The sequence below is a fragment of the Bubalus kerabau genome, chromosome 2 (assembly GCF_029407905.1).
Source record: "Bubalus kerabau isolate K-KA32 ecotype Philippines breed swamp buffalo chromosome 2, PCC_UOA_SB_1v2, whole genome shotgun sequence".
Lineage (NCBI taxonomy): Eukaryota > Metazoa > Chordata > Mammalia > Artiodactyla > Bovidae > Bubalus > Bubalus kerabau.
The window spans coordinates 146,207,420-146,234,426 of record NC_073625.1 but is presented as its reverse complement, the minus strand read 5'-3'; the positions used below and the strand labels follow the sequence as shown (position 1 = coordinate 146,234,426).

Genomic DNA, 27,007 nt, shown 5'->3' with positions numbered 1-27,007 from the left:
ATTCTGTATCAAGATGAGAAATGAAGATGGGAAGGAAAGGGGAAATAAGAAATATTTTCAAGTTTTAATAAGGATTAGGAAGCAATTCCAGAATCTGCCTTCTTACAAGTGTGCCCATCAGTTCTACTTCTATTCTCTTTCTTCAAGGCAGCTTTGAAATGTTTGAGAATAGTTTGTATCTCCCATGAACTCTTTCATAAGCCAAACCAAATAGTCCCTACTTGACCTTCCACATAAAATGAGTCTTTTATACAACCCAGTCTCCTATTTTTTCCCTGAGGCCTTTCCCTCTTTGGTTGTGCTATGCCACTAAATTTTAGAGTACAGTATAACAAAGTATAAGGAGGGCATGGCAACCCACTCCAATAGTCTTACCTGGAGCATCCCCATGGACAGAGCATCCCCATGGACAGAGCAGCCTGGTGGGCTACAGTCCATGGAGTCACAGAGTCGGACACAACTGAGGGACTAAGTACTGCACAGCACATAATGAAGTATAAAACATATGCAGTGATTTCTCAATAAGTACCTGGAAGCATGGCCATGTCATTAAAAAATTAATAGTAATAGCTGTTACTGACAAGGTTTAATTGCATTATCAGAATCATTTTGTAAAACAAAAAGAGCATAAATAACCCTGAATGCTTTTCTTAGTCAAGTTTATATTCTCTGTGTCAGTACATATTTAACTTCAACACAAACTGATTTTACAATGAAAATTGAACAAACATATTTGTCTATAGGAGCAACAAGAAGTGTGACTGGTTAGAACACTGTATTCTGGAATTGTTTAGAAAAAAATTTGGAACTTTTATATAACAACATGAGAATGGACACCAGTTGCTATTGTCTCCTCTTTAGTCATATTTTTCTGTTAAAAAGGGAGAGAAATTGAAATGTGATGGATAAAAGCAGCACTTAAACACTGTTTCAAAATGAAGTTTCCTGGAATTCAAATATAGAGTAAAAGAAAGAAGCAATATTCTTGATTCCATTTTTTGTGCATTTTATATACATACTTCATGCGATGATGAAATATTTATTTTTCTTTCAATTACAATGGTTTCTTATTTCTTTTTATCTTCACTTCACTACTTGTTTCTTGACATAAGTGCTTGGCTCTTCTTTCATGATCCAGAATTTCTTTGGGGAACAGGTTTTTCTCATCAAATATTGCTTTCAATGCTGCAAAATGGTGTAGAAAATTACATATAAATTGTGCTTGGTAAAAGATCCAATTAAATGAAATAGTGGGGAGAAATTTTCAAATTTCACTCCTTCTTGAAATGTGGATACTTTTCAAACCAAGAGTCTCCTGGGAAATTTTTCTCTTAAGCTTCTGCTATTCCTTTTAATTCAATTTAAATTTAGAAGTTAAATTTTAACAGAGTTCATCTATTAATATATTTCTATCATGATAGAGATCTACCATTTAACAGGAAAAGACTAAAGAAGCTTGCATTTTCCATTTTTGTTTTTTCATCTACTTAACAATGATCAAGGACTCATACAAAGCAAAGAACAAATTATTCTGTATTGAAAGAAAACAATTAAAATCATCAAAACACAGTGTGAATGCATGACTAAACAAGTACATCTGCCATTACATCATTATAGGATAGTTTGATCTGCAGGGATCTGTGGCTTCAGAAGACAGCCAAATTAGCCCCATGAATGGTTATATGTGTTAGTGAGAAGCAGGAGGAAATTGTGCCTTGCACTCCAAAAAAAATTTTTTTTGGCCTTTTGCTAAATTTTGTCATTTTAACAAATGCTTATTGAATATACATTACATACTATGCTCAGGTATAAATGGGGCACAAATATGACTAAGTCACAGGCTTCCTTCCAACTGGTATAAAGTGGGAGCTGTAGCCAAATAACCAAAATATCATCTATAATAGGATCTATTCTAAGAGAATATGAGCAATGTAAATGGTGGTTAAACACATAATGAGATTGTAACAATACACAGAGATCAGAGAAAAGATTTTAAGAATTGAATGCTATTTGAGATAGACCCTGAAGCCCAGAGAGAATTATCATTGATAGCGAGGACTATGGAGATGAGGAAACATTTGCAAGGGAGAAAAGGAAAGCCAACTACAGGGGACAAAGTAAATACAAGTATGGAGAAAGAGAGCTACTCTTCTGGCCACTCTGAGTAATTCAGAAAGATCTAACAGAAGTGTAAGATATATAAAATAGAATGATATTTGAGCTGGACTGAGGGCCACTTTAAATACTAAGCCAAAAAATACAAAACAAAGAAATTACACAAACATTAAAAAACCTCACAGTATAGAAGCATCTTTATACATTTGGATTAAAAAAAAAAAGAAAACCCAAACTCTCCACTTCCCATACAAACATAACTATAAAAGTCGGTATCTTGCCTTCTTTGTTCTTGGATATTATACAAGAACAACCAGGAAAGTAAGAGGAAATAACTGCACAAACTATGTTCAGCAAAACCCCAAGGCAGACCTAACCTGAAGCCTACAAACCATGAAGAAGGGCAGCAAACAGCAGAGACTGGACAGAAGTTACAAAGATAAATTGCTAAGTACGGAGAGAGCAGCAGCATTTCAGAAAGTGCTGGCAAAGAGATGCTCATTAAAGATGAGGGGCCCACTCTGCGGTCCAAACACTGTATCTTTCATTTATACCTATGGATGCTACATGGGGTGAACAAGGCTGAAAGCAAAAGCTCTCCCCAAGCTCTCACGTGGTTCAGAGAAACATATGAGGAAGAACTATATAAAGAATCTCACCTACAAGCCATTTTCTGCTAAAAGACCATCTCTACAGGTTGTAAAACTTGAAGGCCACACTGATCACATGTCCCAGGCTCTCGGCCAGGGACTTACTACAAATTTCAAGTCTATGAAAACCAACCTCATTAAAGATAATTAATTAAAAGGGTAAATTTAAAAAAAACTGGCATAGCATGGACACAAATGTATTATAAACCAAATTAAAGCGAATTTTTAAAAGAGCAGCAAAACTCATCAATACGAATATCACCACCAGGAACACATTGCCAGTAGACAAATATTGTTACTAAGAATTTTGAGAGAAATTAAATTTCAAAAATTGAAAAAAGTGCTTATCTCTGTAAGGAAGATCACAGAGCAAGAGTGAAAGAACTCAGGGAAGAGATGAAGACACAACGGGAAATGATGAAAAGAATACATTTGAATCAGTTCTAATGAGGTGGATGAAACTGGAGCCTATTATACAGAGTGAAGTAAGCCAGAAAGAAAAACACCAATATAGTATACTAACGCAAATATATGGAATTTAGAAAGATGGTAACAATAACCCTGTGTACGAGACAGCAAAAGAGACACTGATGTATAGAACAGTCTTATGGACTCTGTGAGAGAGGGAGAGGGTGGGAAGATTTGGGAGAATGGCATTGAAACATGTAAAATATCATGTATGAAACGAGTTGCCAGTCCAGGTTCGATACACGATACTGGATGTTTGGGGCTGGTGCACTGGGACGACCCAGAGGGATGGAATGGGGAGGGAGGAGGGAGGAGGGTTCAGGATGGGGAACACATGTATACCTGTGGCGGATACATTTTGATATTTGGCAAAACTAATACAATTATGTAAAGTTTAAAAATAAAATTAAATTAAAAAAAAAAAAAAGAAAGAAAAGTCAACTGGCAGAACTTAGGGGAAAAAAAATACCACAAGTGAAAACAGACTGCAGTAACACCATGGGAAGCATAGAGTATCCAAGTGAGAAAAACAAATACAAGGAGATGAAAATCTAAAAGAACAAATTAGAGGGAAATGAGAGATGTTGAAAAAAAGATCCAGCAAGCATAAATGGGATGAGTCTTTAAGAAAGAAAATGTAAGCAGAAATATTTTAAAGCATTATGTAGTAAAACTATCCTCAAATAAGAGAGAACCTGACATACAGAAAAGATCTGCTGTTGATCACCTCTTCAATAGCCTTGTCTCCAAATAGAGTCACATTGTGAGATGCTGGGGGCTAGGCACTTGGGGAAACATAATTCAGCCCATAGCATGTATTTTGGAACTTTTAAGTTCCAATGAAGCTTCAGTCTTGCCTCTGCATTTTTGGTAACTTAGTTCCAAACATAATCACAGTTTTATTAATATGTCTTCACTTTTCCAAAATCCCGATCCCTTTATTTGCTGGTAAATTTTATATTTCTTGGTATAGTTTTATGTTTTGTATAGCTTAGAGATAGGCAAACTTTGTTACTGGCCTGAGAAAATTTTTTTTTTAATTGTGGAAAAGATGGAGTTCGGTGATATCTCTAGTGGAAAGAAGGAGTTGGGGGCAAAAAAGATATAAGTAAAAAACGTAATTTTTGTTTTAGTCTGGGGGGAAAAAAAGACATACCTTGTGTGAGAAATAATAGACTCAGAATAGCCAAAAACAATAGCAAAATCACTAGTTTTTAAAGATAAATACAGAATCACTTGAGAGTCAACCTCAATGATCTAGTCACTCAAGTGAAGAGAAATAAATGTCATGCATTAGATATCTTCATAGCAACAATCAATACCAGTAGACAGTAGACAGAGCAACTTCCACAAGATAAGCAAGCAAACAATGTGTGACGTATGAATATGACAAACATCCAAGCTGCCCTTCAACTCTGAAAACTATCAATAGTTTCAACATGTGGGGATTTCAGGGGTTACTGCTCCCAACAGTATTTTTTAGGAAATTACTACAACATAAACTGAGAAATGACTGTGAAAAATTTGGAACTAGATATGGTGGTGAGCACTGAATGTATTTAATATTTAAATGTATCAGTTCAGTTCAGTCACTCAGTCATGTCCAACTCTTTGTGATCCCATGAATCGCAGCACGCCAGGCCTCCCTGTGTCCATCATCAACTCCCGGGGTTCACTCAAACTCACATCCATCGAGTCGGTGATGCCATTCAGCCATCTCATCCTCTGTTGTCCCCTTCTCCTCCTGCCCCCAATCCCTCCCAACATTAGAGTCTTTTCCAGTGAGTCAACTCTTCCCATGAACTGGCCAAAGTATTGGAGTTTCAGCTTCAGCATCAGTCCTTCCAATGAACACCCAGGACTAGTCTCTTTTAGGATGGACTAGTTGGATCTCCTTGCAGTCCAAGGGACTCTCAAGAGTCTTCCCCAGCACCACAGTTCAAAAGCATCATTCTTCAGTGTTCAGCTTTCTTCACAGTCCAACTCTAACATCCATACATAACCACTGGAAAAACCATAGCCTTGACTAGATGGACCTTTGTTGGCAAAGTAATATCTCTGCTTTTGAATATGCTGTCTAGGTTGGTCATAACCTTCCTTCCAAGGAGTCAGCGTCTTTTAATTTCATGGCTGCAGTCACCATCTGCAGTGATTTTGGAGCCCAAAAAAATAAAGTCTGACACTGTTTCCACTATTTCCCCATCTATTCCCCATGAAGTGATGGGACCAGATGCCATGATCTTTGTTTTCTGAATGTTGAGCTTTAAGAAAACTTTTTCACTCTCCACTTTCACTTTCAAGAGGCTTTTGAGTTCTTCTTCACTTTCTGCCATAAGGGCAGTGTCATCTGCATATCTGAGGTTCTTGATATTTCTCCTGGCAATCTTGATTCCAGCTTGTGCTTCTTCCAGCCCAGAGTTTCTCATGATGTACTCTGCATATAAGTTAAATAAGCAGGGTGACGATATACAGCCTTGATGTACTCCTTTTCCTATTTGGAACCAGTCTGTTGTTCCATGTCCAGTTCTAACTGTTGCTTCCTGACCTGCATATAGGTTTCTCAAAAGAAAACTCATCCAAGGTAAGGAGCAGTGGCTGCACTTTGCTGGAGCAGCCATGAAGAGATACCCCACATCCAAGGTAAGAGAAACCCAAGTGAGATGGTAGGTGTTGCAAGAGGGCATCAGAAGGCAGACACATTGAAACCATAATCACAGAAAACTAGCCAATCTGATCACATGGACCACAGCCTTGTCTAACTCAATGAAACTAAGCCATGCTGTGTGGGGCTACCAAAGACAGACAGGTCATGGTGGAGAGGTCTGACAGAATGTGGTTCACTGGAGAAGAAAATGGCAAACTACTTCAGTATTCTTGCCTTGAGAACCCCATGAACAGTATGAAAAGGCAAAATGATAGGATACTGAAAGAGGAACTCCCCCAGTCGGTAGGTGCCCAATATGCTACAGGAGATCAGTGGAGAAATAACTCCAGAAAGAATGAAGGGATGGAGACAAAGCAAAAACAATACCTAGTTGTGGATATGACTGGTGATAGAAGCAAGGTCCGATGCTATTAAGAGCAATATTGCATAGGAACCTGGAATGTTAGATCCATGAATCAAGGCAAATTGGAAGTGGTCAAACAGGAGATGGCAAGAGTGAACGTCGACTTTCTAGGAATCAGTGAACTAAAATGGACTGGCATGGGTGAATTTAACTCAGATGACCATTATATCTACTACTGTGGGCAGGAATCCCTTAGAAGAAATGGAGTAGTCATCATAGTCAAAAAAAGAGTCTGAAATGCATACTTGGATGCAATCTCAAAAACGACAGAATGATCTCTGTTCATTTCCAAGGCAAACCATTCAATATCAAAGTAATCCAAGCCTATGCCCCAAACAGTAACGCTGAAGAAGCTGAAGTTGAATGGTTCTATGAAGACCTACAAGACCTTTTAGAACTAACACCCGAAAGAGATGTCCTTTTCATTATAGGGGACTGGAATGCAAAAGTAGGAAGTCAAGAAATAATGGAGTAACAGATTAATTTGGCCTTGGAATACAGAATGAAGCAGGGCAAAGGCTAATAGAGTTTTGCCAAGAGAACACACTGGTCATAGCAAACACCCTCTTCCAACAACACAAGAGAAGACTCTGTACATGGACATCACCAGATGGTCAACACCGAAATCAGATTGATTATATTATTTGCAGCCAAAGATGGAGAAGCTCTATACAGTCAGCAAAAACAAGACTGGGAGCTGACTGTGGCTCAGATCATGAACTCCTTCCTTATTGCCAAATTCAGATTTAAATTGAAGAAAGTAGGAAAACCACTAGAACCATTCAGTTCAGTTCAGTTCAGTCGCTTAGTCATGTCCAACTCTTTGCAACCCCATGAATTGCAGCACACCAGGCCTCCCTGTCCATCACCAACTCCCAGAGTTCACTCAAACTCACATCCATTGAGTCAGTGATGCCATCCAGTCATCTCATCCTCTGTTGTCCCCTTCTCCTCCTGCCCCCAATCCCTCCCAGCATCAGGGTATTTTCCAGTGAGTCAACTCTTCGCATGAGCTGGCCAAAGTATTGGAGTTTAAGTTTCAGCATCAGTCCTTCCAATGAACACCCAGGACTAGTCTCTTTTAGGATGGATTAGTTGGATCTCCTTGCAGTTCAAGGGACTCTCAAGAGTCTTCCCCAGCACCACAGTTCAAAAGCATCAATTCTTCGGCGCTCAGCTTTCTTCACAGTCCAATTCTAACATCCATACATGACCACTGGAAAAACCATAGCCTTGACTAGATGGACCTTTTTTGGCAAAGTAATATCTCTGCTTTTGAATATGCTATCTAGGTTGGTTAGAACTTTCCTTCCAAGGAGTAAGCGTCTTTTGATTTCATGGCTGCAATCACCATCTGTAGTGATTTTGGAGCCCAAAAAGATAAAGTCTGACACTGTTTCCACTGTTTCCCCATCTATTTCCCATGAAGTGATGGGACCAGATGCCATGATCTTTGTTTTCTGAATGTTGAGCTTTAAGCCAACTTTTTCACTCTCCTCTTTTACTTTCATCCAGAGGCTTTTTCAGGTATGACCTAAATCAAATCCCTTATGATTATACAGTGGTAGTGAGAAATAGACTTAAGGGACTAGATCTGATAGACAGAGTGGCTGATGAACTATGGATGAAGGTTCGTGACATTGTACAGGAGTTAGAGATCAAGACCATCCCCATGGAAAAGAAATGCAAAAAAGAAAAATGGCTGTCTGAGGAGGCCTTACAAATAGCTGTGAAAAGAAGAGAAGCGAAAAGCAAAGGAGAAAAGGAAAGATATTCCCATTGAATGCAAAGCTCCAAAGAATAGCAAGGAGAGATAAGAAAGCCTTCCTCAGTGATCAGTGCAAAGAAACAAAGGAAAACAACAGAATGGGAAAGACTAGAGATCTCTTCAAGAAAATTAGAGATACCAAGGGAACATTTCATGCAAAGATGGGCTCGATAAAGGACAGAAATGGTATGGACCTAACAGAAGCAGAAGATATTAAGAAGAGGTGGCAAAAATACACAGAAGAACTGTACAAAAAAAGATCTTCATGACCAAGATAATCACGATGGTGTGATCACTCACCTAGATACAGATATCCTGGAATGTGAAGTCAAGTGGGCCATAGGAAGCATCACTATGAACAAAGTAGAGGAGGTGATGGAATTCCAGTTGAGCTATTTCAAATCCTGAAAGATGATGCTGTGAAAGTGCTGCACTCCATATGCCAGCAAATTTGGAAAACTTAGCAGTGGCCACAGGACTGGAAAAAGTCAGTTTTCATTCCAATTGCAAAGAAAGGCAAATCCAATCCAAATTGCTCAAACTACCGCACAATTGCACTCATCTTACATGCTAGTAAAGTAATGCTCCAAATTCTCCAAGCCAGGCTTCAGCAATACGTGAACCATGAACTTACATATGTTCAAGCTGGTTTTAGAAAAGGCAGAGGAAGCAGAGGTCAAATTGCCAACATCCTCTGGATCATGGAAAGAGCAAGAGAGTTCCAGAAAAACATCTATTTCTGCTTTATTGACTATGCCAAAGCCTTTGATTGTGTGGATCACAATAAACTGTGGAAAATTCTGAAAGAGATGGGAATTTAAATGTATAAGTGAGATTAAAACAGCATAGCTTCGGATGACAAATTAGAAGGCAAATGCCAGATACAATTAACAAAAACTGGGAAAGTAAGAAAGAAGTTTCATTCTTGATAATTCAGTAACAGCTGAGAGACAAAGGACTTAAACCAACAAGTCAAGTGATAGCAGCAAAAGCAAATTTAACAGAAACACAAAGATCATATTACTGAATAAAATTGTGTGGTGGAAGAAGGGGAGGAGAATGAAGAAACATGTTCATTTTATCATCAGTCAACATGAATCTAATTGTTACTGTCCTAGAAAAATAAACTGCTAGAAGAATTATATAAACCTCTGGCTATAAAAGTACTACCAATACAAATAACAACCCCCCAAATAAAAATAAAGAAAAAGACTACAGGTCCAGTGAAAACTTCAGCATCATGGGAGAGGGAATTCTCACTGAATAATGTTTTATATGTTCTAGTATTTGACCAGTAGGAACATATGCTGGTTTTCATATAAGAACACATGTATATGTTGATTATTTGTTTTTGGCTGCGCTGGGTATTTACTGCTTCATGCAGGCTTTCTCTTGTTGTAGCGATCGGGGGCTACAGTCTAGTTGCAGTGCATGGACTTCTCCTTGGGTGGCTTCTCTTGCTGCGAAGCATCGGCTCTAGATGTGTGGACTTCAGCAGTTGCAGCACGTGGACTCAGTAGCTGGTGGGGGCTACTGGGCACAGGCTCAGTAGTTGTGGCACCTGGGCTTAGTTGTCCCAAGGCAGGTGGGATCTTCCCTGACCAGGGATTGAATCCGTGTCCCCTGCATTGGCAGGTGGACTTTTATCCACTGGGCCACCGGGGAAGCCCTATATTTTGTTAATAAGACAAAATGCAACCTGGACCTACCTCATCAGCAAAGCTAAAAATGAAAACACTTTCCACTGCCCTAATATCAGTAACACAAGATGGTGTGGATTTCTGCCAGTTCACAGTTGATTTTGTCCTCTGTGCCTGCAGGTAAGCACTGTAGCATCACAAGGCATTCTGAAGGCCTCAGAATTCTCCTGAGGACCACTGTGAAAGCCAAAATGTTGCTTTTGAAATAAACACTAGTATTTTACTGAGATGTATCACAACTAGATGGGGAACTTTCATTGTAACTGACTGGGTTTGGGGACCATTCAACCAATAACGAACCAGAAGGCCTTTGTAAGTTCTTGTCAGGGATAATTTATTTATTTATTTTTGAGTTAGAAAACAAATGATAAAAAATTCATATGCAAGGATGGATATCTACTTCCTGGGCCTTCTTTCTTCAGGCTCTACTACAAAGCCACAGTTATCAAGACAGTATGGTACTGGCACAAAGACAGAAATATAGATCAATGGAACAAAATAGAAAGCCCAGAGATAAATCCACGCACATAGGGACACCTTATCTTTGACAAAGGAGGCAAGAGTATACAATGGATTAAAGACAATCTCTTTAACAAGTGGTGCTGGGAACTCTGGTCAACCACTTGTAAAAGAATCAAACTAGAACACTTTCTAACACCATACACAAAAATAAACTCAAAATGGATTAAAGATCTAAAAGTAAGACCAGAAATTATAAAACTCCTAGAGGAGAACATAGGCAAAACACTCTCTGACATACATCACAGCAGGATCCTCTATGACCCACCTCCCAGAATATTGGAAATAAAAGCAAAAATAAACAAATGGGACCTAATTAACCTTAAAAGCTTCTGCACATCAAAGGAAACTATTAGCAAGGTGAAAAGACAGCCTTCAGAGTGGGAGAAGATAATAGCAAATGAAGCAACTGACAAACAACTAATCTCGAGAATATACAAGCAACTCCTACAGCTCAACTCCAGAAAAATAAATGCCCCAATCAAAAAATGGGCCAAAGAACTAAATAGACATTTCTCCAAAGAAGACATACAGATGGCTAAGAAACACATGAAAAGATGCTCAACATCACTCATTATCAGAGAAATGCAAATCAAAACCACTATGAGGTACCATTTCACGTCAGTCAGAATGGCTGCGATCCAAAAGTCTACAAGTAATAAATGCTGGAGAGGGTGTGGAGAAAAGGGAACCCTCTTACACTGTTGGTGGGAATGCAAACTAGTACAGCCACTATGGAGAACAGTGTGGAGATTCCTTAAAAAACTGGAAATAGACCTGCCTTATGATCCAGCAATCCCACTGCTGGGCATACACACTGAGGAAACCAGAAGGGAAAGAGACACGTGTACCCCAATGTTCATCACAGCACTGTTTATAATAGCCAGGACATGGAAGCAACCTAGATGTCCATCAGCAGATGAATGGATAAGAAAGCTGTGGTACATATACACAATGGAGTATTATTCAGCCATTAAAAAGAATACATTTGAATCAGTTCTAATGAGGTGGATGAAACTGGAGCCTATTATACAGAGTGAAGTAAGCCAGAAAGAAAAACACCAATATAGTATACTAACGCATATATATGGAATTTAGAAAGATGGTAACAATAACCCTGTGTGCGAGACAGCAAAAGAGACACTGATGTATAGAACAGTCTTATGGACTCTGTGAGAGAGGGAGAGGGTGGGAAGATTTGGGAGAATGGCATTGAAACATGTAAAATATCATGTATGAAACAAGTTGCCAGTCCAGGTTCGATGCACGATACTGGATGCTTGGGGCTGGTGCACTGGGACGACCCAGAGGGATGGAATGGGGAGGCAGGAGGGAGGAGGGTTCAGGATGGGGAACACATGTATACCTGTGGTGGATTCATTTTGATATTTGGCAAAACTAATACAGTTATGTAAAGTTTAAAAATAAAATAAAATTTAAAAAAAAAGAAAATGAACAAAAAATTACAAATACAAAATTATTCATAAAAGTGGCTATGTATTTAGAATGAGAAAATAAATCTCAACAAATTAATGGACGCTTTGTAGAGCTGAGTCCTTTTCCTCTTCAGATTTCTTTTACAAAAAGCACCTGAAATGTTTACCTGGAAATGATCCCTGCTTGCAACCTGACTTCCTCTCTTTACCCAGAACACCCTAAAACTCCTTGCTGTTGCTGTTTTTCAGTTGTTGTCTCCGACTCTTTGTGACCCCATGAACTGCAGAATGCCAGGCTTTTCTGTCCATCACTATCCCCCTGAGTTTGCCCAAACTCATGTTCATTGAGTCAGTGATGCCATCCAACCAGCTCATCCTCTGTCGCCCCCTTCTCCTCTTGACTTCAATTTTTCCCAGCATCGGGGTCTTTTCCAATGAGTCAGCTCTTCGCATCAGGTGGCCAAAGTATTGGAGCTTCAGCTTCAGCATCAGTCCTTCCAGTGAATATTCAGGACTGATTTCCTTTAGGATGGACTGGTTTGATCTCCTTGCTGTACAAGGGACTCTCAAAGCCTTCTCCAGCACCACAGTTCGAAAGTGTCAATTCTTCAGCGCGCAACCTTCTTTACGGTCCAACTTTCACAGCCACACGTGACTACTGGAAAAACCACAGCTTTGATTATATTGACCTTTGTCAGCAAAGTGATGTCTCTGCTTCTTAAAACACTAAGTTTGACACAGCTATTCTTCCAAGGAGCAAGCGTCTCTTAATTTTGTGGCTGTAATCACCATCCACATTGATTTTGGAGCCCAAGAAAATGACATCTGTGACGTTTTCACATTTTTCCTATCTATTTGCCATGAAGTGATAGGTAAGGCAAGGGTTAGTCGCTCAGTTGTGCCCAACCCTTTGCACTCCCAGGGACTGTAGCCCACCAGGCTCCTCTGTCCATGGGATTTTCCAGGCAAGAATACTGGAATGAGTTGCCATTCCCTTCTCCAGGGGATCTTCCCGACCCATGGCTTGAACCCCAGTATCTTGCATTGCAGATGGATTCTTTACCATCTGAGCCACCATCAGATCAGATCATATCAGTCTCTCAGTCGTGTCTGACTCTTTGCGACCCCATGAATCGCAGCACGCCAGGCCTCCCTGTCCATCACCAATTCCCGGAGTTCACCCAGACTCACGTCCATCGAGTCAGTGATGCCATCCAGCCATCTCATCCTCTGGCGTCCCCTTCTCCTCCTGCCCCCAATCCCTCCCAGCATCAGAGTCTTTTCCAATGAGTCAACTCTTTGCATGAGGTGGCCAAAGTACTGGAGTTTCAGCTTTAGCATCATTCTTTCCAAAGAAATCCCAGGGCTGATCTCCTTCAGAATGGACTGGTTGGATCTCCTTGCAGTCCAAGGGACTCTCAAGAGTCTTCTCCAACACCACAGTTCAAAAGCATCAATTCTTTGGTGCTCAGCCTTCTTCACAGTCCAACTCTCACATCCATACATGACCACAGGAAAAACCATAGCCTTGACTAGAAACTCCTAATATTCACAGGGGTGTTTGTGGATAAAACTTATATAACTTAACCTACATTAGCTTCACTGACAAGCTCCTTTATGTGGCAAAAGTCATGTCATTAACCTAACACCTTCCAAATGAATAATGGTCCTCAATTCATCTTGCTATTCAGAGTAACAACACCTGCTGGATTCATGGCATAATGTTTGCATATGAGTGAGTCTGCCATGGATTACAATACATGTAAGAAACCATTATCCATTTATTGAACCTCTTTAAGATTATAAAAGAATATCTTTAACCTTGCTGTGATGACTCGTTTTCATCACAGACTCTTCCGAAGACTCTTCTCAGTTATTCAACCAAACACTAATCTAGGTGTTGCTCTGCTGAGGTCCAGCCCCGGCTGATCCAGGGAGTTCGAAGGGGAGATGGCTTCGGCGATCAGGATACAATAGCTTTAATTAAAAATTAATTAGAGATATAAAGAGTAATAGAATGAGGATAACTCAGCAGGAAAATTCAGTGGAGAAAAGAGGCTGAATAACTTGGTTTACGTGGAAAGCTAATAAAATTCCAAGGCAAGGAATTTACGTCACCTACGTAGGCTGCAGGCGTCCTCCCGTTCTCCCGAAGGAGAGGAGACACTAAGCCCTCCCCGGTCAGATCTTAGAAGCCCAGGCATAATTAGTAGGCTTGACGAGCTTCCACGTTCCGGATGGGGGTTCAGCCAGAAGTGAGAGAAAGAACGACATGGGGAGACCAGTCTTTCGAGGAACTGATCCCATTTTTTATTTTTCCAGGGTCTGTTTTTATACACTGAGATGTTATACAAAAGTCATGTGGGGTCAGCAGTCCTGACTTTTATTAAAGTCAGGTGCTTCATACAGATGTATACAGAGGTCTTAGGGGTGTTACATCATCTTCTGGCCAGAGGGCCTACTGACAATTTATGACCCTCTCCTTGTGACAGCGGTCAGTCAACCAGAACACTTATTTCTCTAGGGGTGATTATTCTTAAAACAGACACCACCTTCAGAAGGTACCGGATAAAGTTACATTCCTATAGGGTGAGGGTGTAGTGGGTTTTAATTAAGGAAAGGATTTGCTTAGCTTAAGGTCTAACGTGATTAATATCAAAGGTTAATACTTATTTCTTCTATATATTCATTAATGTGTATAAGGGCAGGGGATGTGGAGACTTAGCAGTAAACATTGGCTCAACAAATGAAAAACCCTTCACCAATACAATTTCTAATCAGCCCACTATACTTATGCTAATAGTTTTCTAACTTCTCTAAAGAACCTGTTTTTAGAAGGCTTAAAGCATCTTGTGCCTCTCATGGTTGGGAGGCTGGGAGCAATCACATGTGGCCAGACAAGCCTGTCAGGCAGGCTAGAGAAACTTCAGAGGAGTTTGTAGGTTGAAACACTCCTATCACGCCCAGGAATTATTATTAACTGGAGCTCTAAGTTAACTCCTTCTCCAAAAGAGGTGGTGGGGGACAACCCCCTGTAAAGTCAGAGGTGTAGGTGAGAGCACAAAGTAGTAAAGTAGGCAGACTCTGGTTTTGGGGGTAGATGCTCGAGAATTTCCAGGGGGACTCCTGAGGCTCAATCCCGCCTTTGCATATGTCGAGCTTCCTTCCTCATGACCTTTGCCATGGGTGGAGGTCCTCATGCCGGCTCCCGGCATCTCTGAAGAAATTTTGCCAATATAAAGTCCCTGATCAATGGACTCTTCAGATCAGATCAGATCAGTCGCTCAGTTGTGTCTGACTCTTTGCAACCCCATGAATCGCAGCATGCCAGGCCTCCCTGTCCATCACCAACTCCCGGAGTTCACCCAGACTCACGTCCATCGAGTCAGTGATGCCATCCAGCCATCTCATCCTCTGGCGTCCCCTTCTCCTCCTGCCCCCAATCCCTCCCAGCATCAGAGTCTTTTCCAATGAGTCAACTCTTTGCATGAGGTGGCCAAAGTACTGGAGTTTCAGCTTTAGCATCATTCCCTCCAAAGAAATCCCAGGGCTGATCTCTTTTAGGATGGACTGGTTGGATCTCCTTGCAGTCCCAGGGACTCTCAAGAGTCTTCTCCAACACCCCAGTTCAAAAGCAGCAATTCTTCGGCACTCAGCCTTCTTCACAGTCCAACTCTCACATCCATACACGACCACTGCAAAAACCATAGCCTTGACTAGACGGACCTTTGTTGGCAAAGTAATGTCTCTGCTTTTGAATATGCTATCTAGGTTGGTCAGAACTTTCCTTCCAAGGAGTAAGCATCTTTTAATTTCATGGCTGCAGTCACCATCTGCAGTGATTTTGGAGCCCAGAAACATAATGTCTGCCACTGTTTCCACTGTTTCCCCATCTATTTCCCATGAAGTGGTGGGACCGGATGCCATGATCTTCGTTTTCTGAATGTTGAGCTTTAAGCCAACTTTTTCACTCTCCTCTTTCACTTTCATCCAGAGGCTCTTCTGTTCCTCTTCACTTTCTGCCATAAGGGTGGTGTCATCTGCATATCTGAGGTGATTGATATTTCTCCCGGCAATGATTCCAGTTTGTGTTTCTTCCAGTCCAGCGTTTCTCATGATGTACTCTGAATATAAGTTAAATAAACAGGGTGACAATATACAGCCTTGATGAACTCCTTTTCCTATTTGGAACCAGTCTGTTGTTCCATGTCCAATTCTAACTGTTGCTTCCTGACCTTCATACAAATTTCTCAAGAGGCAGATCAGGTGGTCTGGTATTCCCATCTCTTTCAGAATTTCCCACAGTTTATCGTGATCCACACAGTCAAAGGCTTTGGCATAGTCAATAAAGCAGAAATAGATGTTTTTCTGGAACTCTTGGGAGATTATCCTGGATAATTTGGGAAAGCCAGACTTAGCCAGTTAGAAGACCTCAAAAGCAGGACTGAGGCTTCCTTATGAGAGAAAAGAAATGCCAACGTGCTGGACAAAGGCTTCTGCTTGTGCCCACGAGTTCCATGCTCTTCCTGTTTTAACTGTTGCAGATGACAGCTTTAGCCTGTGCTCAATCTGCCCATAATCTTCCTTCCTTACTCAGCCCTACTCTTCTTGGACTTGCTGCACCAGACTCACAACCCCATAAGGTGATTCCTTGTCATAAATTTCAATACATGGTCCTACAACTTTGGCTTCCCTGAACCCTGACTGATACACTTGCCATAAAGTGTGTTGTTTAAGGCAGAACAGTTGTGAAGGGTGAAGTGTTCTTATGAAGACAAATAGACTGTTTGTCAAGGTTCTTGTGATTTGTGACTGGAATCTGTCAGAAACTCCTTGTAAAGAAAATTTATATTTATTCAAACATACAGTTTATCTTAAAGCACCTTCAAGTTCCCATATAGGTGTCATGTAGAACCTCAAGCCTCAAACTTCTTGTCCTTTGGGCCGAACAACTTACTTGTAATATTGGCGAGTGGTTCACTCAGAAGGGTTAGTAAAGGCCAATGTATTTGGATTCATTGGGTCACATTCCATCTTTAAGCCTTCTAAGACTTCCTTCACATTTAAAATTAACCCAGGTTTATCACCCAGGCTACATGGCCCCATGTGACCTGATCCCTAACCCTCTCCACCCTCACCTCACGCCCCCTACAAGCATCTCTCTCACTCTGCTCCGGCAAAACTGACATTTCTGTCCCTAGAATACACCAACACTGTCCCCACCTCAGTAGCTTTACACTTCTGTTCCCATCCTTGGAATATTCTGCCCCCAATTTTTTGAAGAACTATTTCCTCTTATCTTTCAGGATTCAGCTCAACAATCAGAGAAACTTTCACTGATGCTCCATCTAGTCACATCCCATCACATTATCTTGCTTTGTTTTCTTCATACCATTCATTAATGTATGCATGCTAAGTCGCTTCGGTCATGTCTGACTCTTTGCAACCCTATGTAGCCTGCCAGGCTCCTCTGTCCATGGGATTTTTCAGCCAAGAATACTGGGGTCGGTTACCATGCCCTCCTCCAGAGAATCTTCCTAACCCAGGGATCGAACTTGCATCTCTTACATCTCTTGCAGTGGCAGGTGGGTTCTTTATCACTAGCACCACCTGGGAAGCTGCCTTTTATCAATATCACTATCCAAATGTACCTTCTTATATTCAGTTATTTAGTTATTGCTCCTAGGTGATAAATTCAATAAGTGCACAGACCACGTCTGCCTTTATATCCCATACATCTTTAGCATGCAGCATTGTGTCTGGTATTTAGAAGATGGTTAAAAAAAAAAAATATATATATATATATATATATATGTTGAATAAATGAACAAATGAATGAAGACTCTCCAGGCTTGTAAAGGGGCAGACTCACTCCTCACACTTTGAAATTCCTACATTCCAGAGAGCCGAGGAACTCTGTTATGGTAATAGAAGGGTGGATTTCCATGTCACAAATCTGTATATCCCTCCACTAACCATAACACCTGCTCTTAAAAATTAACATCAAGTGTTATCAGTAAATATTTACAGTTTCTATTTCCTACTCAGGAAAAGATGACATTATACATTGATCACTTTATTTTATAGTTGGCTGCCCAAGAAGGTTTGTTAATAATGATAACCAAAAGGTGTTTTAAAAACGATGAAAATGAAAAATGTGGTGGTCATGAAGCTATTCAAACATTTTCATGAAAATAAAATGATTCATTGATTTTAATAAAGCACAGTTAATCTTTTGTCATCTGATCTCACCTTTGCCCCCTGATTGAAGACTAACTATATATCAGATGAACAACAGTGCCTTTTCCAGAATCTCACAGAGTAGGACTCATGGGAATCACACAGTGTGTACCTTCACAGATTAGCTTCTTTCCCCGTGGTGAGAATGCAAAATTGTACAGCCACTTTGGAAGATAGTTGGTCGGTTGCTCTACAACCTTACTAGCATTTGGTGCTGTCAATGTTCTAGATTTTGGCCATTCTAATGAGTGCATAGTGATAACTCATTGTTCTTTTTTACTTTGAGTTTCCCTGATGACATATGATGTGAACCATCTGTTGAATCTTTTAAAAAATGTTTTTCACACATTAATGACTTCTATTTTGTAGGACTCAATTTAAGGTGCTATCATGTAAGCAAAGATATAATAGGGAGGATTTTTTGTTTCCTTCTAAGATGTCTCTGAGTTTTGTGCTCAATCTGGACCTTCAGTTATCTAAAATTTCCTGGAATGAATAACATGTAGAAATCTCTTATTTCTTACTTAAATATTTGTTCAAGTAAGAAGATTTCCATAATATCGGATTCTTTTTCTTTATTGATATTAGATTTAAGATTATATTATAAAGCAGGGTGGATTTTATATGTATATGTCTTACCTATAGTTTAAGAACTATAGAGAGCAATGAAAACCCAGTATTTGACAGTATTGACTCTAGCATATCCTTCTGAGTAGGCAGATTCTAGCTGAGTTCACTATTTTTGAACTATTTTTCCCCTCTTTGTAAATTGTAGGTTGCCATGGATATGCAACAGAGAAGGCAAAATGGCACCCCACTCCAGTACTCTTGCCTGGAAAATCCCATGGATGGAGGAGCCTGGAAGGCTGCAGTCCATGGGGTCGCTGAGGGTCAGACACAACTGAGCAACTTCACTTTTACTTTTCACTTTCATGCATTGGAGAAGGAAATGGCAACCCACTCCAGTGTTCTTGCCTGGAGAATCCCAGGGATGGGGGAGCCTGGTGGGCTGCCGTCTATGGGGTTGCACAGAGTCGGACACGACTGAAGTGACTTAGCAGCAGCAGCAGCATGGATATGCAAACTCTATCTCATCTGATAGAGTTTTAATGGACTTGCTCCTGTTCCTTGAAAACACCAGTTTTGGTACCCTACCTGCAAATTGGGTCAGAGGCTATTATCTTGTACAAATTATTAACCCCTACTTTTGAACTGTGGTGTTGAAGAATACTCTTGAGAGTCCCTTGGACTGCAAGGAGATCCAACCAGTCCATTCTGAAGGAGATCTGTATTGGGTGTTCATTGGAAGGACTGATGCTGAAGCTGAAACTCCAATACTTTGGCCACCTTATGCGAAGAGTTGACTCATTGGAAAAGACTCTGATGCTGGGAGAGATTGGGGGCAGGAGGAAAAGGGGATGACAGAGGATGAGATGGCTGGATAGCATCACTGACTCGATGGACATGAGTTTGAGTGAACTCCGGGAATTGGTGATGAACAGGGAGGCCTGGCGTGCTACAATTCATGGGGTCACAAAGAGTCGGACATGGCTGAGCAAATGAACTGAATTGAACTGAACCAATTTTTCAGTTCTAGTTTTCTTCAGTATCTGACTACAATCCTCCAAACTTATTCAGTTCCTCTTACATCTATCTAAAACTGAGAAGTAAAACCTGACAGTCCAAATCTCTAGGCTGCCTTGCAGCTCTCCTTTGCTGTCAGGACCTCCCAGGCTTAGAAACAACTGACCTTTGCCACTCCCTCTTAACATCGGGCTCAACTGGCTCTGCTGGAGCAATGCCAGCAAGAATCCCCGAGAGAGACTTCTTAGACACTGTTTTGCCCCACCCAGAGAATTCATGATCACCTCTGGGTTGTCCAACAATGAGCGGTATTCATTCATCTTGAACAGAAGTAAGGTGGCTAACAACATTGAACCTTACCTGGATCCTGTAAAACCAGAACATGGAGGCAGTTAAGAAATGTCACACTCTCTCATGTTCTGGAAACAGATGACAACAAAGGACCACTCTTTTCTCTCTCCTTCTGCGATAAGGCCTTCTCCACCCTCCTCACAAGTCTGATAAGACTCATGGATTCATTGAGATTCATTGACCTGTTTCTATAAGAGCTCAAGCCCTCTTCCTTTGTTGAGATATTCCTCTTTAATGAATGTTCTTCCTCTTGCAATAGCTTGAATACAGTTATCTCTTACCTTATCCTGTGCATTTTGTCTTTGACAGAACAACAACAACAACAAAACAACTCGCCCGAGGTATCACTAATGCAGCATTTATTCTACCCTGGAAGTTTTAAAGATATTATAGGTACAATTTGAATGACTTCTGGGGAATTTATTGACAAAATCTGACCCAGAGCCACTTCTAAGTAGCTTCCAGTTTTTTGAATAAAGCATATCAAAAAGGAGTTTCAAGCTGTTTGAGAACCCACAGGGAACAACTTGGAAGCTAAAGAGAGATTGTGAAAGATGTTTCAACTTGAAAGGGAAAGAAAGAAAATACAAAAGAACACTGAAAAACCCAGTAGGTAAGATTAAAAAGTCACCTGGGGGTTATAAAGTGTTTGAAAACTGTCCCAAGTTCCAAAATAATAGTTTAGAGTGTTGAAAGTAAGTCTGGCAAAATACCTCTCATCGTACAATCCCCAAATAACCTTCCAAACACTGTAATTATGGAGATTTCAAGAATGTATGTAAAATGCAGTGCAAAGACTTTAAGGTAGACTCTGTAATGATAATGTGGAGGGGGGACTATATTGGTGATTGAGTTTCTTTAAGATTTTTTGAGATTTTTTTAAGAGATTTTTTTAAGTGCCATTTATAATAGTAATTTTTAAATTCAATACCTCCTATGAAAAAGGAGATGAGCAATTTTAAATGAAAATGATAAAAACAGGCAATATTAAGTGAAATAGCTGGATTTATAAATCATCATAAGAATAGGTTACCCAGGGATTGTGATTTCATCACTATTTGAACAAGAGGGGCCGCATCTAGAAATATTAATAACATGGACACCTGCCTGAATAACATGGATTCTTCTCAACTATAATCCACCTTTTACTGGTTATGCAAAACTAGATAAATTATTTAAACTCTTCTTCTATGCCATGGAGCCTATGCCAGAGACCATTTATATAGTAAATAGGAGCAATAATAATCCCTATGTCATAGAGCTATTTAGTGGAATAATAATATCAATAAAGAAAATGTATTAAACTTTGATTAGGTGACAGGCTTTGTGCTAAGGGCTTCACATGGGTTATTTCACCTAATGTTCACAACAACATTATGGGGAGGGTAACAAATATGATGCCCATTTTTAGTTGAAGAAACTAAGGCATAGAGAGTTTAATTGATCTGATCAAGGTCATACAGATAGCAAATGATAGTCCTGATTTGAAGCCATGCTTACACTAGAAATTTGGCCCTTACTATATGTTTATTGGAGAAGGCAATGGCAACCCACTCCAGTACTCTTGCCTGGAAAATCCCATGGACGGAGGAGCCTAGTCGGCTATAGTCCGTGGGGTCACGAAGAGTCAGACACTTACTGAGTGACTTCACTTTCACTTTTCACTTTCATGCATTGGAGAAGGAAATGGCAACCCACTCCAGTGTTCTTGCCTGGAGAATCCCAGGGACAGCGGAGCATGGTGGGCTGCCATCTGTGGGGTCGCACAGAGTTGGACACGACTGAAGCAACTTAGCAGCAGTAGCAGCAGCATATGTTTATTGCTTTGAGTCTTCCAGATTTTATTCAAAAGACAACCATAACCATTGACACCTTATGACTTAGTAGGAATAATGGCTGTGATTTCAAAGGTTCAGTTCAGTTCAGTTCAGTCACTCAATCGTGTCCGACTCTCTGCGACCCCATGAATCGCAGCACACCAGGCCTCCCTCTCCATCACCAACTCCCGGAGTTCACTCAGACTCATGTCCATCGAGTCAGTGATGCCATCCAGCCATCTCATCCTCTGGCGTCCCCTCTTCCTCCTGCCCCCAATCCCTCCCAGCATCAGGGTCTTTTCCAATGAGTCAACTCTGCATGAGGTGGCCAAAATACTGGAGTTTCAGCTTTAGCATCATTCCTTCCAAAGAAATCCCAGGGCTGATCTCCTTCAGAATGGACTGGTTGGATCTCCTTGCAGTCCAAGGGACTCTCAAGAGTCTTCTCCAACACCACAGTTCAAAAGCATCAATTCTTCAAAGGTTACCAAATAATGTGAAGGACAGGAGTGGAATAAAAAGCATGAATAGCCAAGGAACAGGGTACTATGCCAACTACCAATGTTTTGCTCCTCAGTTCCCATTCCACTCTTCACTGCTTGCTGTGTGATAATGGTCTGTGCCTGCATGCTAAGTCGCTTCAGCCGTGTCTGACTCTTTGCCACCCTTGAACTGTAGCCCTCCAGGTTCCTCTGTCCATGGGATTTTCCAGGTAAGAATACTGGAATGGGTTGCCATGCCCTACTCCAGGGGATCTTCCCGACCCAGGGATAGAACCCACATCTCTTAGGTCTCCTGCATTGGCAGGAAGGTTCTTTATCACTAAGCACCAGGTGATAATGGGCCAGAGTCCTGTAAATGCTCTCCTTTAACAGCTGGTATGATGCTGAGCTCTGTCACTAGAGGGCACTAGAGGGACACTGGATTTCTCTCTAAGTGGGTGCTTCTCTCACCAACCTCCTACAGGGCTGCTCCTCCAGCACTAGACACCTACAGCATGGCTTCCCCAGGACCCAGCTCCTCTCGTGTCTTCTCCAGCTCCAGACTCTTGTTATGCAAGTACGGCTTCTCCAGAACCAGCGGCTTCCCTTGTCACCCTCTCAGGTGACTGCAGCAGAGTGCCACCTGTGTGCCACCATCCAGTGAATGACTTTCCATAATACCCCAGGAGACAAGGGGAAGGCCACCGGTGGGCTTCCTCCCTGTGACAGCCTCCCCTGCACCCCCTTCATGGCTCTGCAGTGAGTTCTGCACCCCCTGTGGATGGGAGAGAATATGATAACAGATTCATTCAAATTCCACCTGCAGCAGCTCTGCCATCTTGCCATCCAGTGAGACAGGGATGAACCACTCCTGCAAGGTCTGAGTCTCAGCCCTACTGTGCATCTTCCCCCATCTAACTCAGGCCTGGAAGCAGTGGCTGCTCTTTAGACCCCCTATTGCTGTGTTCTTTAGAATCTCTTTACTTCTTACTAGCCAGTGTTTTACAATGTGCATATATTCTATCTAAAATCTGAAGAAACAAATGAACTAAAAAATAAAACTAATTCTAAAACATGCCTTGACTGTAGTTCTCCTGACTTCTAGTGGCTTTTCAGTTATTGGTCTTTGTCTTTCCTCCCCACTATAGTCAGTTTCTTGGAAAAGTGCTAGCTTTCCTTGCTTGAAGACCCACAGGTACCTCTGTCTCAACATAGTCTGAAACTAACTCTACACCATCTCTTCCTCCTATAAGTCCTCTCTCAATAACTGGCTCTTTTATTGATACAGCTATCCAGGCTAGAAACCTGACAGTCATGCATGTCTTAACATCTCACCAGGGCACATAATCCTTTCATTTATCTCTGTAACACTTCTCAAATTAGTTACTTCCTTTCAGGGTCTCCTTATCTTCAAAATAATAATAGTTACCATTTATGCTTATTATGGGCTATGCTAAGTCACTTCAGTCATGTCTGATTCTGTGTGACCCCATAGACGGCAGCCCACCAGGCTCCGCTGTCCCTGGGATTCTCCAGGCAAGAACACTGGAGTGGGTTCCATTTCCTTCTCCAATGCATGAAAGTGAAAAGTGAAGGTGAAGTCGCTCTGTCATGCCCGACTCTTAGCGACCTCATGGACTGCAGCCCACCGGGCTCCTCCATCCATGGAATTTTCCAGGCAAAAGTACTGGAGTGGGGTATCATTGCCTTCTCCTATTATGGGCTGCTGCTAAGTCGCTTCAGTCGTGTCCAACTCTGTGCAACCCCATATACGGCAGCCCACCAGGCTCCCCCGTCCCTGGGATTCTCCAGGCAAGAACACTGGAGTGGGTTGCCATTTCCTTCTCCAATGCATGAAAGTGAAAAGTGAAAGTGAAGTCGCTCAGTCGTGTCCGACCCTCAGCGACCCCATGGACTGCAGCCTACCAGGCTCCTCCATCCATGGGATTTTCCAGGCAAGAGTAATGGAGTGCGGTGCCATTGCCTTCTTCTATTATGGGCTAGTCACTGCTAAAATTAATCCACATAACTCCAGGCACCACTGATCCCATTCAACAGATGAGAAAACTGAGAATTTGTAGGTTATGTAATTTATCCAGATATGAACAACTAGTAAAAGGCAAAGTGAACATGGGAAAGCAGGTAGTTGATGTCATACAAGTTCCCACAACTCTAATATTTAGAGTTTAGCCCCATTATAATGCCTTCAGTTTAGCCCCATTATAATGCATCCACCACACAGTTTCCAGAAAGCTTTCTAAAATGCAAATCTGGACATGGCATTTTCCTGTTTAAAGATTTCAAAAGGAATTTTGTTTCTGGGTAGGATATAAGTAGCAGCAGGTCATCCTTCTCATTGGACTAGATAGAAGGAAAAAAAAATACAGAAATGATATTCTTAAAGCCATAAGAGGGCTGTGGAAACAAAGATTATCAAATGAAAATACATGAGATGGTAGAACCTTCTCGGGTGAACTGAGATTGCCAAATCTTTTCTTCCCTCTGGGGATTAATCCTGTCCAGGCACTGCTAAGAAACAGGTTTGCCACAAAGAGACTTTTCTAAAGGGAAAGGAGAATCAGAAGAGCTTTGGATGACTGTGTGGGTTGATGTGATGGACTGAAATCCAGAGGAACTTTGTAACTGTGCCCAGGATCCCCCACAGAACTTAATCTGAGTGCTGGATGGTGTGGGAGACCATGAATTGGACTAGGGAGGCAGGTTAACATTTCCCGCAGTCTTACAGTACTTAGAAGACAATAACTACACTAACGTGAGAGGCCTTAAACAAACATTTGAAACTGAAAGTAAACAAAGTCTAACTGCAGCCATGACCCGGCTCTGACTGAACTCAGTTCCTAACTGAATTAACAGGAATCACTCTTCATGCTCTTCGTCCAACTAAGGAAAGAAAATAACATTAACATCATTATCTATAGATCTTTTACACAATTTCTGTCATACTTAAAAAAACTGTACCAGAAAATGTACAAAATTATAGGACTTGCAAGAAAGAAATAAAATGTGACCAATAACCAAAAAGGAAAAATAGATATTAGAAGCAGATCCAAGGATCATCCAGATATTGATGTCAGCAGGCCAGAACTTTAAATTATAAATATGTTAAAGAAAACAGAAAAAGTATTTGGACAAAATGGATGACATAAAGTAATTTAAAACATAAGTAATAAGTATTTTCAACTGAGAATTAGAATATATATATAAGATTCAAATGGCATTTTAGAACTGAATATATGTATATATGCACACACACACACACACACATATATATATATATAAAATCTAACATGGGAAACTGATATCATAGGTTTAAAAAAATTGCAAAGGAGACAAGATTAGTGAATGCAAAGATTAATCAATATAACATATCCAAAATGAAGCCCAGAGAGGAAAATAAAATGGAAATATAAGAACACAGGAAACATTTGTGATATAATTAAAGTCCAAAATATGTGTAATTGCAATCCCAGCAGGACTGGAAAGTGGTAATTGAAAAGAAATAAAGATAATAGCTGAGAATTATACAACACTGAAGAAAGATGCACTCAAAAATTCCTATCAACCCCAAGCAGTATAGATACAGAGAAAAGTGTATTTATGCCCAGCATGAAAAAGCTGCTAAAAACCAAGATAAAAAGAAAAACCTTTAAAACCGTCAGAAAAAAATATTACATTCAAAGAAGTAACAATAGTATGAAGAGTGGAACTTTATAAACAGGAACTATGGGAGCAAGGAAGCAATGATATAGTATCTTTAAAAAGTTGAAAAATACTGCTATCTAGAGTTTTAAATCCAGTGAAAACATCCTTTCAAAGTCAAAATGAAATAAACACATCTTTCAGAAACAAAAAGCCTGGAAAATGATTAACCATCAGACCCATCAGACATAATAAGAAATACTGCAGGAAGTTCTGAATGAAAGAAAGTAATCTCAGTTGGAAGCCTAGTACCCCAAGAAGAACTAAAGGACACAAGAAGGAGTATTGTAACCTTTATAATAATCATTAAAAGGATAACACAAACCGATATAAAAACTGAAGAATTAATAGAAGAGATAAAATGGGATAATTCAGAACAGTTGACTGAAACATTCCAATGTCTCCTCATTTCTGGTAAAATAAATACCAAAGTCCTTAATATAGCAAGCTAAGTGCTCTATGCTTTGGCTTCCATTTGCCTCTCTAGCCTTAATTCTCATGTTCCTTCTAGAACCCAGCCATTTAAATGGGACTACACATAGCTCCCTAAGCACACACCATCCATCTTGCTCATACCACCTTACCGTTGCATATACTGCTCCTTTGCAAGAAACATATACTTCTTTTTTTTTTAATCTGAATAATATCACATTTACCTTTTACTATCTAGCTCAGGCATGATCTGGTTTCTCTGGAGAATCATCTATGAATCTCCATATGGTCCCACAGTGCCCAGGGCTTATCGCTATTATAGCCTCTGCTGTAAAACATAATTGCGATGGGGAAACACTAACTAAAACCACCCACCCAGGCCAAGCATCATAATAACCACAAGTCCTGGTAAGGAACATGGAACCAACACACCACCATCAACAGGGATGGTCTAAAGGAGACGCCAGTCCATATATTCTTCCACCCTCCAAGAATCCTTCCCACTGGAATCCATCTTGGCTGAGTGATGCATATGCCACCAGGAAGGACCTTGAGTCAGAATGATTGGCCAGAGGCAACCCGGAAATTAATCCCATTACCATAAGACCACTTTGAGCCAAATGGCAAGGCCGTCTTCCGGGGTTCCCTTACCCTCCT

The 27,007-nt window shown here is 40.7% G+C and overlaps 1 protein-coding gene across 1 annotated transcript in view; it reads right to left on the bottom strand.

The window, feature by feature from the left end:
- WDR49 (WD repeat domain 49) overlaps window positions 1–27,007 on the bottom strand; it is a 185,578-nt gene that overhangs the window by 15,504 nt on the left and 143,067 nt on the right. Inside the window, exon 18 of the mRNA XM_055569164.1 lies at window positions 1,020–1,185. Within this exon, the coding sequence (XP_055425139.1) occupies window positions 1,055–1,185 (131 nt within the window). The 3' untranslated portion in view covers window positions 1,020–1,054. The remainder of the gene's footprint in view (window positions 1–1,019; window positions 1,186–27,007) is intronic.